Consider the following 13,848-nt stretch of genomic DNA (forward strand, 5'->3'; position numbering starts at 1 on the left):
CTACAAATTTCATGGCACTAGTCTACAGATGCTGGAAAATCTGGATTTGTTTTTTCACTTGTATTTAGTTTCTTATCTTGGAATGACAAACTAGCTGCACCAGGTCACTGTGCTGTTTTCTTGTTTTTCTTATAGTCTCTCTGGTGGAAACATTTACCTTTCCTGGCTTTCTCTTTGGAGACAATTGTTTCAGTTTCTTCAGACTTGGATTTTGTCCTGGTTTCTCACCTGATTGTTAACATGCTTCTTTATATTTAGATAGCATGCAAATAGTGTATAAGCTATACATTTTGTGCTAGTCTATTGATTCAGAATGATTCTGACATATGCACAGTGGTAAGAACCAAATAGGCCAGTGGGCATGTTTCATAAATCTGATGGTAAATTTATATAATTTATGCAGGGTAAGAATGTTTCCATACACATATTAACAATTAGTATTTTTTTTAAAAAATACTAAAAAAATACTAATTTTTTTTAGTGCACAAAGCATATGACATTTAAAGAAAAAAAATGCCAAAAGACTTATTTTAAATGAGAAAAGTTGTGCAAATTGTTTAATCTAAAAAAAATGGGCATCTTTTGTTTGCTGTCAGAATTCTTTGGGTTTAAAGCAGAATTTGAGTACTGGGAAAAGTGCATCTATTGTAAAGCCTGGGCTTGTACACTGTCAAGAATAACTATGAATAAACAGAGAATAGATGCCAAGATGCCTCTTCTGAGTACATGTTGCTGCAAACACAAATCCCACACTCACCTAACACTCTGAATGTAGCAGCAGCAGGAAGTGTTGATATACCTTGATATACAAGGGATGAGACAGTCTTTTGTTAAATTGAGGGCTTGGATGAACTGAGCACCACAGGTTCAAATATTTGATCTCTAGTTGGATTTTTTTCTTCTACTCCACCCAAGGTTGTTTAGCCTCCCAGTCTGCTTTTTCTTTGGTGTTATTAGCAACCTGTAACACGAAGACACTGTACAACAGAGTTGGCCAACAACACTGACAGTTAGACAAAGAAACGACAGGCCAAACCAATCAGACATTGCTAATGGGGCCCCTGGCACAGAGAACGGCTTGTAACCCAGAAGAAGAAGTAGAGGTGTGTCAAAGGAAGACAGATACACAGAGACACCCACATTGTGAGAATACATAAAAGCAGCGCACATATTGGCATGAGCATGAGGACGCATCCGAGTACGGGTGATGTGTCAAGTGTTAATGCATGCAAAGTGCATGAGTGTGTGTGAGTGATGTCCATTTCCCTGCAGGTTAAGGTCAGTAGCTATCCCTCCAGGGCTTTTACTGTCACAGACCACTGAGCTCGACATTTCCTGCCCACTACCAGGCCATTTGGCAAACAGCAGGGTTTAGCACACTTTCAATCTGTGTCTTTGTGTGTGTGAACGTTTCAGGGTGCGAGTGAGGCAAAAGATACAGAAGGAAGTGTTTGCATGTTGGCGTGAAAAATGTGTGATTCTGTTTGTGTGTAATAGTATGAAGTGAAGGATGCACATGTTGGAAAATATTGTGACTGGGTGTGTGTGGATGTGTGTACACTCTTGGGTCAGAAGGATTCTAACACCCATCTGTTTCATGCTGCTTAAGGTGTCACTTTGCTGCTCTGAAAGAGCCAATCTGTAGATTATTGAACAGTGTCCTACTACTGACCTCTGAATCCACTGAATCTAGAGGCACATACCTATTTCAATGATCTCATCAGGCGTCTGTGTTATAATCTTGCAGCACAGCTATTGAAATGAGTATTACAGCTCCACGAGTTGATGCCACTGCCACATATTGTAGCCTTTGTCTCAGCAAATGGACTAATACACATCATGCTTTCAATAAAATGTGTGCTTGAAGGCAGGCATGCATTTAAACACAAAACAGCCACCTGATGCAAACTGACTGATACAAATAAGGCCATTTTCTCCTCTCCACCCTGTGCTGTGCTCCAATGGAAAATACACAGATTCATGAAGAAGTAATGAGAATGATACTTCAGTTATTCTTTTTGTATTAAATCTGTTATACTAAAAACAGCTGTTCTGAAATAATTCAGCCTGTAGCCAATTTCTTGCTCAAAAGAAAATTGTGTGCTTCATCTGGAATAAAAAGAACTGCATAGTGACTATGTAATGACAAATAGAGCCAGTTATTTTGTAAACTAGAGGCTCTTGGATTGACATGATCACTACAAAAGAGAATGTTTGCTCTGGTATCTTCTCATCCAAAGTGCAAATAAAAAAGTAAATGGAAGGAATTCCGTTTTACCTCATTAGCATGCAAATGTATGCAACAAGGCATGCAAAAATAATCAGTATTTAATCATCAACTCCATATGGTATATTGGTTATTTATGCCTCAACTATATATTGTTCTTGAGTCATAAAGAATTACATTACCCTATAACTTCATTATCCAGTTGGATTTTCCATAACAATATTTTTCTTTTGGATTCAACATATCTGGAGGTGCTTTGAACTTGTTAGCCTTTAAGTATTAAGGAGTTAGCAATTTCTTGAAAATATGGGTTTTCTTATTACTATGCAAATGTATGCAGACTGGCATTACAAAATTTAATGAAATCATCTACTCCATATGGTGCTCCTGTTGTGTTAGTATGATTTTTCTTTTTCTTTTTTACTACGTGTTCTTCTTGGCTATCATGTTGTGATACCAGAATGACTTTATAATGTCCCACAAACCATATACCAAAGTGGGGGGAGGTGGGGGGGGTTCATCTATTATTCCACTACTTTTATTTTTCATTATCTGCACAAAATCTATTCATAGAAATGCTACAGGGACACTGTGTAGAAAGAAAAATGAATTTAAACAGAGCTGTATTAAATATATTGTCTTAATATTTAAATGGCACTCATTTATTTCTTTGTATTTAAGATGGGTATAGATTCAGATTCCAGTATGGACTCGTTCACTATATTCGGTCACGTTTACAGATTATGTGATAGATATAGCCCTATCTATCATGTGTATACATTTAATGTAAGATCTAAGAGCAGGCATGTAAATAGTGTGTATATAACATCTAAACATCATCAATGGAAACAATATCTGACCAAAGTGATGCTAAAAAAAACAAAAAAACAAATGTGGTTGCTTGTGTATTTCTTATTCATCTAAGAGTTGATTACCCAACTCCATCTCACTTTTGGATCCCATCGTTAATGCGTGCATTAATGCCCTATATTTTATGTTCCAACAGCTTTTGTAAAGGAGGGCAAATTCTTATTAGCTTTATAAAATTATTACCAAAAAACTCCAGAAACAACACATTTCCAAAGGTTTTCATTTTGATATAAATCATTTTTTGTAACCTTGGAAAGATTTCAGTCAGCTGGTATTATAAACAAACCTGCCTAAAGTTTTATATCACAGAGGTTAGCTTGAATTTTGGGCCTCCACCAGATGCAGCATATATTGAGCTGAAAGCTGCTACACATTGCATCAAGCTACACTGTGGTTGTTAATTCTCAGCGGGACTTACGCTACAGAGAGAGCAACTTAAGTCTGTCTTGGTGTTGTGTTAATGAAGCTTTATGTTTGCACCCTGGAAGTTATTGATTTACATTTCCCAGATTTTCCAATTAGATTTAACAAGTTGGTTTTCAGCCAACTTCATGCTTAATATATAGAATGAAATAAGGTAATCTTTCTGTTGCTTTTTACCTCCATACCTCTTTCAGACTCACTCCCTCGCCTCTCTCTGACCCCTCTAACCTTACCCATTCTCTACTTTTCTACCTCCTTTCGTTCTGCCTCTAAGGAGGCATGTTTGTTGCTGTAGTATCCAATTGGGGGCCCCTCTTGACCCACGCCTTATCTCTGATTGATGACTGACAGCCTCCACAGTGTGCACCACAAATGCAATTTTTCCATTAACCTCATTCTCACATAGGGCCAAGCGTGTGTGTGAGTTTGTTTGTGTGTGTGTGTCAAAAAGTGAATGGATCTATATGCAAAAGAGAAGCCTAACAAAAGCTAAAGGATCCCTGAGTTTTATAACAGAGCTGCTATTTTTGATGGCTACATGCTCTTTTTGCATGTGCTTAAGAAATGTATGTAATTTGCGTGTTTAGTTGAACACACTGCAAATTGAACAAAATTCAAAGCGACAGATGAAACAAGTGATACAGACAGAGTAAGAATAAAAAAAGACTAAGAGAATGCCACAGTGGTAAGGATGCCTGAGTAGCTGAGCACATTAGGGACACAACATTAATAGCAAGTGTGTGACACAAGCAACATAAGCAGCTAATTCACTTTCACAGCCATTCATGACTTCTTGGATCCCCAAATTGCTATGCCTGCTGCGTATTATTGCACGTTTGTCAGAGGGATGTCACCCCACGCTCCCCAGGGTGTGCTTGATCTGACTCACCCCCACAGCCCTGGGAGCGCCTTTTCTCTCATGCAAAAAATCAGCACACAGTCGACCGATGAACTTTTGTAAGCTGCTACATATCAAGGGAAGCTGTGCTTATCCACTGACTCCAGCTAAGAAAATAATCTTGGTAATTTATTTGCAACTATTATTAGCGCACCGAGAGGCCAGCAGCACTGTAATAATGCGCTTTTGCTGATTTCTCTCCTCTTGCCACATGGCTTACATACATATTTAAGCTGCGTAGTTTGATTTTACAGCTTCATACGCTATTTAACAGGCTTCTAGTTTATTACAATAGTAAAAGGTTCCTGCACATCAACAATGCATTAAAGCTGCATATAGGAATATCCCGATCACCAACTAAAATCAAAGCTCCAAAAGCTTATTGTTTGGAGTAAAATCCACGTTCCACTTCCTGCTCAGGTGCACACATAATGCAGATTTAATGCATCATTCTTTACTTATGCATAATACAGGAATCTATGATATAATATTTCTTAGATTCAGGTTGATGATAAAACAAACAGATGCTTTGTAGTGCCCACTATTGAAGCAAGATGCAGGAATATAAGTGCAAGTGGCATGTCTGCGCCAACACATCCAAGTTCCTCCAGGGTAGTGGATTCAAGCCAGGGTTTCTGTAGAAACTGGATTAAAAAGCTGTGACAATAAACCTCATAAAGAAAATAAATATGTTCATTTGTATTCAGGGGAAACTGTTAAAATTACATTACAACTATATCTCCCTCTGCACTTAATTCAAAGGAGCTAAATGTAGCTTCTAACATCCTGCTGTTTAGAATAGCTTCTAAATTGAGTCTCTCAAAATTGACTATTCCTGATATTTTGGTGGAAATGACTCAAAAGATGCATTAATTCCTCATGCAGGTATTTTTATATGATTTTATACGAGGGAGTGCAACCCAGTTCTTTTGCAAATAATTTTATTTTCTAAACCTTTACTGAATGTCAGAGCTGATGTCAAAAAGCCCTGCGGTAACTCATACCATAAGCTTATATGTGGAACCAACAGCACAACATTGCAGGCTATTCATGGGTGCAGCATCTCATTCTCCCCAGTGAAATGAATTGATGCAGGGACTTTAAGTGTTAGCGTAACATTTGCAGGAAAGGCACGATGAATAATACACACGTACGCCAACACGCAATCCTGTAAATAACTGCACCCACAGAAAAACACACACATTTCATATAGAGACTGAGATGTCATGCAAAGACATATGTAGAGCATGTATGTATGTATGTATGTATGTATGCATGTATGCATGTATGCATGTATGCATGCATGCATGTATGCATGCATGTATGTATGCATGCATAGAACAGGTATTCTGTTTTTGGACACATTATGAGAACCGAATTATATACACACAGAAGAGAAAATAGGAGTGCACAAATCAGGCCTTAACTGCATGTGAAAGCTCAGCATGCCCATGTGTCTTTTCTGCCTGCAGACCAAACACAAGACGCTGGTGATGCAGAAGCAACTGGACAGCTGATACATGTATACACATACAACTCTCTGACACACACACACACACACACACACACACACACACACACACACACACACACACACACACACACACACACACACACACAGAGTATACACTACATTTCTTATTCTTTCTTTTCCTCTCCCCTCACTCATATTTTTTTCCTCTTCCCATCTTGGGCCTCTTTACTGACACAACATGATACCTAAGCTTCAAACTGAGTATACAAAGGTGTGAGTGAGAGAAAGCTGTTAAGTTGGCGGAAAAAAAGAAAAAAGAAATTTTTTAAAAAGGGGGGGGGAAGCAAAACGAACACAAGATTATGATCCAGCAAGACTTATTACAAAGCAATAAGAAAGAAAAAGTAAAGGTGAGAGGCAGTGGAGGATAAATGGTAATAGAGGATGAAGTCTACAAATTCTGTGGCCATTTGACCCCAAGAAACGCTAAGCTTAGCACCAGCTGCATGAATAAACAACCCTGGCATTCCTGTCTTACAGGAAAATAAAATCCTCTTCACATAAGCTTTCAGGTGGTACCGCTTGAAAAGATTTCTCATATTTACTGATATGCAGACAGAAGAGCAAAACATCTGCTTCACCTGCAACACCCCTGTTTGCTGTCTCCTTTCAAATCTTTATCACAGCAAATGGCATTCACAGTGCAAGTACACCTAAAATGTTCAGTGTGTAGCTGCAAAAGTAACCAACTATTTTCTACCAGGCTTGTCACATTAGCTTAAATCTGTGACTGTTTTTTTTAATCTAAAAATTCTGCGAATTTCTAAGTCTGAAAACATTTGCCCAAATGTTATGTTCTCAACAAAAGGGTGGGGAGGAGGAAGGGAGGAATACTTATCATAAAGTATCTGACTAAAGAAAAAGTCAAACAAAGCAGATTCACAAATAAAACAGTATTTTAATAAATGGGAAATAGCTAGGCTATGCCAATCAAAGGCCTAAAACAAAAGCACAAAAAGGAAAAACATCTTGAAATGAAAAATTCTAAAAAGAAAAATACAAAAACGCTTCTTGCTTACAAGAGGACAAAGCCACTCACTGGTAGCTCAACACTGGCCCACACTTTGAGCTGGCAAACTTCTCACACCAGTTTTAAGCCAGTGCTGATTACTAAGTGGAAATTGGCTCCACAGGAAACAAGGGCTGGCACACGACTTAGAGAGAGTGCAGGATAACCCACACAGCCTGCTTGGGCTGTAACAGTGATTATATGTCAGTCATGCTTCCTTTCATAAGCCCCAATGGGCCAAGTATAAACATTAATATCATTATTTCACGTTTTAAGCAAAATTAGTTTTAATATTCATCACAAGCCAGCCTTCAAGAGTCCATTATATCTGTCTTTGAAATGTATATATCACAACTTATGGCTACTTTAGACCAGATAAGACGAGGTATTTTTGATGATAACGACAGCAAAACCATAAAAAATATCAGATGAAAAACATTAATGTCCAAGGAGTGATGAAGTACTCTGTGTACCTAGTTGTGTGTTAAATAGCTACTGTTAGGCAGGCACTCAGTAAACTTTGGTCACAGCTTTCGGAAATGTCCATATTCCACCACTTCCATCAGTTGGATCCAAGTCGACGCGAGCACACACAGGGAAATGGAAACTATGACACTTGGAGACTATACCCATGCTATAGCCTTTTTAAAAGCTAATTCTTCTTGAAAATGTACATGATCTAAAGAAAGTTCCTATTTGACCTTCAGATACAGATGTACATACAGCAATCATCATTTTATGACGATTGCTGTATGATGGCACTGCAATATTGTCTATTATTATATTACCTTTTATAAATTCCTATGTGACTACTCACAGGTGAGGTCATGTATTTCTCACCTATGGAAGCAGTTCTATGATGAAAATTAGCACATTGAATTAAATGGTTACGTTAAGGTAGGAAGCTGTCAGCTATTGAATGACCTTACTGTGCAAAACTCGAACCTCTCTTTCAACCATAAAAGGATTTAATGAGTGTGTCATCATTGTCACAAAACACCAGAATTTCCTTCAGGTTTCTCAGAACTAAAGTTGAAGTAAGACCATTCACACATTTATTTGGACTGCGTGAGACTGAAAACATCAAACTCAATACGATAGGCTTTTGTTGATGGGTTTCACACAGAGCCGTGCCTGCTACCATCAGAGGCCAGGTTCACAGCAAGCTTTCACACTGCCTACAAATCAACTTTCAAGAGTATTATTGTTAGAACATTTCTGAGCATTACTCCTACTCCTAACAGGAGTCTAGCACACAAGGCACACTTCTTTAAACACTGAATTCATAAAAGCAGTGCTGCCAGCTAAACATACTCATACTGATTTCCTTTTGAGAACAATCCCCCTGCATCCAAGATGCTGATATGTAGATATCCTATTAACAAATACAAACACACATATTTAAAATCCTCTGTTTGATCCCAGCTAAAAATCAACGGTTGTTCCAAAATGCAAAGATCATAGAGAGCTTAGTAAGTAATCTGCTTTCAGTCGTTCAGCAACGCTCAAGACTTAGATCAATGACTCCGAGTACCTATGCTGTTGCTTGAAGGTGTGTTTGAAAAGAGTGAAAATAACATACATTTTATACACCTGTGTTGTCACCCACAGTACTTGAATGCCCTGTGCTGGAACTAATGCCTGAATTCCATTGGGAGAACGCCTTTGGGCTCCTGATATAATGGCCGGTGAAACTGATTCGACTTGATCCTAATTGCTAAAGCCAATGCTTGCTATCATACCACTGCCTAATTTTTTGGATACCTGCTAAAAGCAGTACCTGAGTTTGGGTTGTGGGGTCAGGGCTGAGAAGCCCAGACTTCCCACCTCTTTAACCTGATGAAGTCAACAGAACGACACAATGACACAGCATAAAGCATCAGGTCAGTTTTCATAATAAAAGAACACATGTAGACCAAACCCTTATCTTCTGAACTGCGTTCAGTTGCTAGCTGGCAAGACAAGTTGTAAACAAAAACTGTAACGGAGTGTAATGGGCGTGGGAGCTTCCTTCTTTAACAATTATTCAGAATTAAGAGAGATGAGTTACGTCTTCACAGAGCTTGCAAATGTCCAAAACTTTCAGTAAGTGTGGCCCTCCTTGAGTTGAAGAATGTTTGTGAGCCTCACAAAGTTAAAAATATACGTGTTCGTCTCAGAACCAAATATTTCTCTCTAAAATTTTCTCACTTCACAAATGATTTTCTGCTGATTTTTTCCTGACATGATCTTTTCCATTTCTGGCTCGCTGTTTGTTTCTCTCTGTCTGTTCTGTCTGCTGATCTTTTTCCAGGCAACCTATTTGATCCCGTCTAGTGTTCATCATACCTCTGAGGATATGTCCTCTCTTGTGTGCCTTGTTCTAGTACTGTCTTATAGACCTAGCTTCAAAAACACAATTCATCATACAGCAACAGAATAGGATGCTGTACAACAAAGAAAATGAAAATCATTCCAGTGTGTATGTATCTCTACCCTTCATCTGTGTGATCCACAGAGCTGCCGGCCATCTCAGATACAGAATTAAACCTCAGACATGATTGCTATTCAGGGAGGTAGTTTGTGGAGAAAATTGACTGGGTTTAATCCTCGTCTGCAAGCCTGGCCTTTGGCAAGGTAAAATAAGATGAGAGTTTCTGCTTGTTTAGATGTTGATGGATGAATAGTAATTAAAACCTTACCACACATGAATAACAAACAGTGGTAAGCAGGACTGAGTAGTGTGAATGGTTTAAGGTTGGATGCGGGAATTGCCTTGCGGGAGTAAGGGTGGGTGTATAGTTGGCATTGAGAGGTTACTGTACATCTTTGAGGCTGACACATGCAACTGCACAATAGGTGAGGTCATAGCTTATGTAATCCTCCTGAAATATGAAACTTAACATCAGCAAGTGAAGATCTGTAGAACTCTGATAAGTTATGGTTCTCCCACAATTTCCTGGTCATTTCTAAGATCGCTGATACTGAAACAGTGTGGCTCAGTTTAGATATCTTGTTTTCAGTAACACATGTGACTAGGCAAACTCCAGAGCACGAACAGTATCTGCATTTTGAAACCATGTCAAAAAAAGACTCTAAACACTGTGCGGTGAAGAACTGTGTTTCTAGCTAGTCTGAGTTACACCCAATAGTTTTGTTCAGTATCATCAATTGTCATTGTTTTGGAAAAAAATATATATAAATCCAGCCAGATTTGAAAAGTGAATACGTGGGCATGGAACAAGAGTGGCTTTAGTGAGCACCTCGCCTTTTTAAATACCACCTCCACCCACCTACCACCTTTTTGTTTATGTACCTCTGATGCAGGTGTTTGTTGATCTAAAATGCCAGGAATAACCCTGGAGCAGCTTATATAAAGAATCCAGATATAAGCCTGATAAGAATCATAAAATCGAAATATCTGTTTCAAATTTGAATAAATGTAGACTTTTAAACAAGAGGAGAAGCTGCTAGCAGAGAACACCATCACCACTGGAGACATTCTTATTATTATATATAGTGTATTCCAATCAGCAATCAGCTTTTGATTTTTCATTACAACTGCTAACATTTCCACTCCTTTTACTCCCCTCCCAGTTGATAGAAATTACAAATATAGAAGTCCTTTTCTTTCTTTCTTTTTTTTAATGCAGAGTGAGCAATCCACTTGCTGCCCACTTTCTGCATCTACAGCAAAATTCCACTTACAGCTACTTGACATCTAGAATAAGCTAACAATTATGATTGTCATCATGTGTAAGATGCAATTACTTCATAGGCTAAAAGCTCTTAAATGCTTTGATTTCAGCCATATTTACAGGGGGGTAGTATAAGTTTACAACACTTCAGCACTTGAATCCGATGTTGTACTGAAAATAAACGCCTGTAGATGACAGATGACCGTCAGATAGAGTTACATCAGAGCTTACCTGGTTGGAGTACCGCATACTGACATTGCGCTGGTCCTGTCGTGGCACATAGCGATGAATTGGATCAATATCTTTGGGACTGATCAGCTCATCCACTGAAAAGTGAATGTACACAAACATACCACAAAAGGTAGATATGAATACCATTAAAATGTAGGGAATACTGTGGGATACTGACGCACGACTATTGACAAGTAACTAAGTGTAAACGCATAAAGACTTAATGAAAACAAACCCCACATAAACACTTGGTCCTTGGATTATTGTGAGACACGTATTAAGCTACAGTTACAAAAAATAAATCATAATGAAAAACTATTGAAAACATATTAGTTTTAAGTTAATCGTGAACTTGCAGATTAATGTCAGAGTACAGTGAATGAGCACACAGACGCACAGACATACCCAGTAGCTTGGCAATGTTGTACAGGGCCTGACCCCACAGGAAGACTTTCCCATCACGGCCAGAGTTGCTAGGGAAACGCTTCTGGCTCCCATGCTTGTTCTGCTCCGCCTCCACAAAGTCAGCCGGTACATAGTAGTACTTGGGGATTATAGCGTGACCTGGCACGAGAGACGAGAAATGTAAGCTCTATGTGCATAAGACTAAGAAAAAATAATCTTTACTTCTTACATAGTACAAAAACTATGTACTTCAGTAACTTTGCACTGGTGGCACACAGGGATAATAGCAACAAATCATACAGCAGTACAGATGCTGAGTTTAACCTTTGAACCACTGCTGTACTTAAGATCACCTTTACATCTTAGCATGTTTAAACACATGACTCTTATGCAGTTTCTACTGAAGCCTTTGTGTGTACCTGGACTTTAATAAAAAAAACCTGGTATTTGAATTTAGATGGACTAGAAACAATTTGGGGTTCATTATCTTGCCTGTGGACACTTTGCAGACTGGAGGAGCCTGGATTTAAACTACCAACCTTCCAACTGGTGGACAACCAGCTGTAACTCCTGAGGCACAGCTGAGATATAGGCAAATAACTTTAAAGCGTATTTTTCAATTTGTTCCCAAACTAAGTTTTATTTTATTTTGTTATTATTAAAAAACAAATAAATGAATAAATAAATAAAATCAGATAATTATAAATGGCTACGTGAGACACCCCTGTACTTTTAGCTTAATTCAAAAACTTGGCTAATGCTACTAAAAATTCTCTTTAGCAGTATGGGGCTTACCATGTTAACCATCTAAGTTTAGCACTTTAGCAGGATATTTCACACATAGTGGTTGCAACTGGACCTACAGCTAAGAACACTAAATCTTTTTGTGCCCACTCTTAGGCTACGTTCACACTGCAGGTGAAAGCGCATCAAATCCGACTTTTCTGACCCTATGCGGCCCATATCCGATCATGGTATGACAGTGTGAACAACACAAATCCGATATTTTCAAATCCGACCTGGGTCACTCTAGTATGTGGTCCTGAATCCGATACATATCTGATGTTTTAGAAAGCGACTGCTGTTTGAATGGTCATGTCGCATTAAATCCGTCTTTTACGTCACTGACACAAGACAGACGTCAATTATCAGCGCCGGAGAAGACATCGTGAATGCTTCCTGGTCATCCAGTGTAGATGTTAGTGAAACTGTTGGGAAGACAGCGTTGGAGAAACGTGAACATTTTATTTGTACTGTATAATCTGCAGATTCTGACAGAAATCTGCGGCTATCCTTTGAAGCACTGCTCCTCTCTAAAACAGCAATAAGGATAATTATTAGGCCATATCTAAATAACAAAATAACTTTATAACTTAAAGCAAAATTGGGAAACGTAAAGTCCGAAACAAGTCTTTATATTAACGGCCATCAGTCAAACAATACTGTCTGGTCTGGGTCTAAACAGAACGCGTTGTGTGTGACGTCTTCTTTTGCGCATGCGGGCCGCTTTGAGGGTTCACACTAGAGTGCATTTGCTGTCACATTTTATTTGTAGACAAGCAGACAAAAAAAAAATCAGATTTGATCAAAAAAATCGGAATTGAGCATTGAGACCTGCAGTGTATAATATAAATACTAATACTAAATAAATAATATAAATGCTTACTTCAAGGCTAGCACAACTGTAGTTGAGGACCCCCACCACCGTCCTCACTCACTCATCACAATATATTAGCATGTCTTCAATAGCTGAACCCTGCATGTGTTTTATGTATTATCAAAACAATAGGAGCCCCTGACTCCTGGGAGGTCAGGCAAACCAGCAAAAGAAGATACAATAGCAGCTTCTGACAGTACAAAATCCATTGGTGGATTTACACTTTTAATAAGTATTTAACAGTAAAACAGAAAACACTCCCTTTGTGTTCTCCTCTAAAACCCAGCCAATTAACTTCAGGAGTTTTGTTAATTTATACAGAACCAGTACAAAGAGCTCTGCAGAGACATTCAGGGTAACTTAAGTCAGCTCTGTTTCACATCATTATCCTTTCTGCACTCCAATTATTTCAATTTCTTTTATGAATAGATGAATAGAAACACCCAGCTCTTGACATCCTCATCATTTAACTGTGTCCTCTCACATCAATGTGTACCGGTGAATGTATGAGCCAGGCTCTTTTGCTCATAGGGAAGGTTGAGTTCACTTGGATGCATCACCCCTGTGAACCTTGGTATGTGGTGTATGAATATGTAAAACTGATTTAATAAGAGAAAGTTTGTCGCTGCCAGAAGGGGAGAGAACAGAATCAAAAGTATTAAAAAGAACTATATTGACAGGCCAGATGAGATAATATTATATATGTTTGTCTTCATGAGTTCACGGTTTTCCTCATTCAGCGGTCACTGCATGTGTGTGGGTGCATGTTGGCTTTTATGTGGTTACTCACCCTCATAAGACTGAAAGATGATGGGTTCAAGGAGTTCCTGGTATTCTTTGACCTGGGCCTTATTTCCTCTGAAGACCCCTACAACACACACACACACACACAACCCTGCTGTTCCAAACTGCAGCTC

General features: G+C 38.6%; 1 protein-coding gene across 3 annotated transcripts in view; it reads right to left on the reverse strand.

Moving 5' to 3' along the window:
• Window positions 1-13,848, reverse strand: part of phkb (phosphorylase kinase, beta) — a 102,335-nt gene that overhangs the window by 37,163 nt on the left and 51,324 nt on the right. For all 3 annotated transcript variants that reach the window (XM_005913092.2, XM_005913090.2, XM_005913091.2), the window contains 3 exons: window positions 13,722-13,799; window positions 11,275-11,433; window positions 10,870-10,964 (listed from right to left, as the gene is read on the reverse strand). In XM_005913092.2, coding sequence (XP_005913154.1) covers window positions 10,870-10,964; window positions 11,275-11,433; window positions 13,722-13,799 — 332 coding nt within the window. The remainder of the gene's footprint in view (window positions 1-10,869; window positions 10,965-11,274; window positions 11,434-13,721; window positions 13,800-13,848) is intronic.

Source organism: Haplochromis burtoni, unplaced genomic scaffold, assembly GCF_018398535.1.
Source record: "Haplochromis burtoni strain Fernald_Lab_line unplaced genomic scaffold, NCSU_Asbu1 Contig_2, whole genome shotgun sequence".
Taxonomy (NCBI): Eukaryota; Metazoa; Chordata; class Actinopteri; order Cichliformes; family Cichlidae; genus Haplochromis; species Haplochromis burtoni.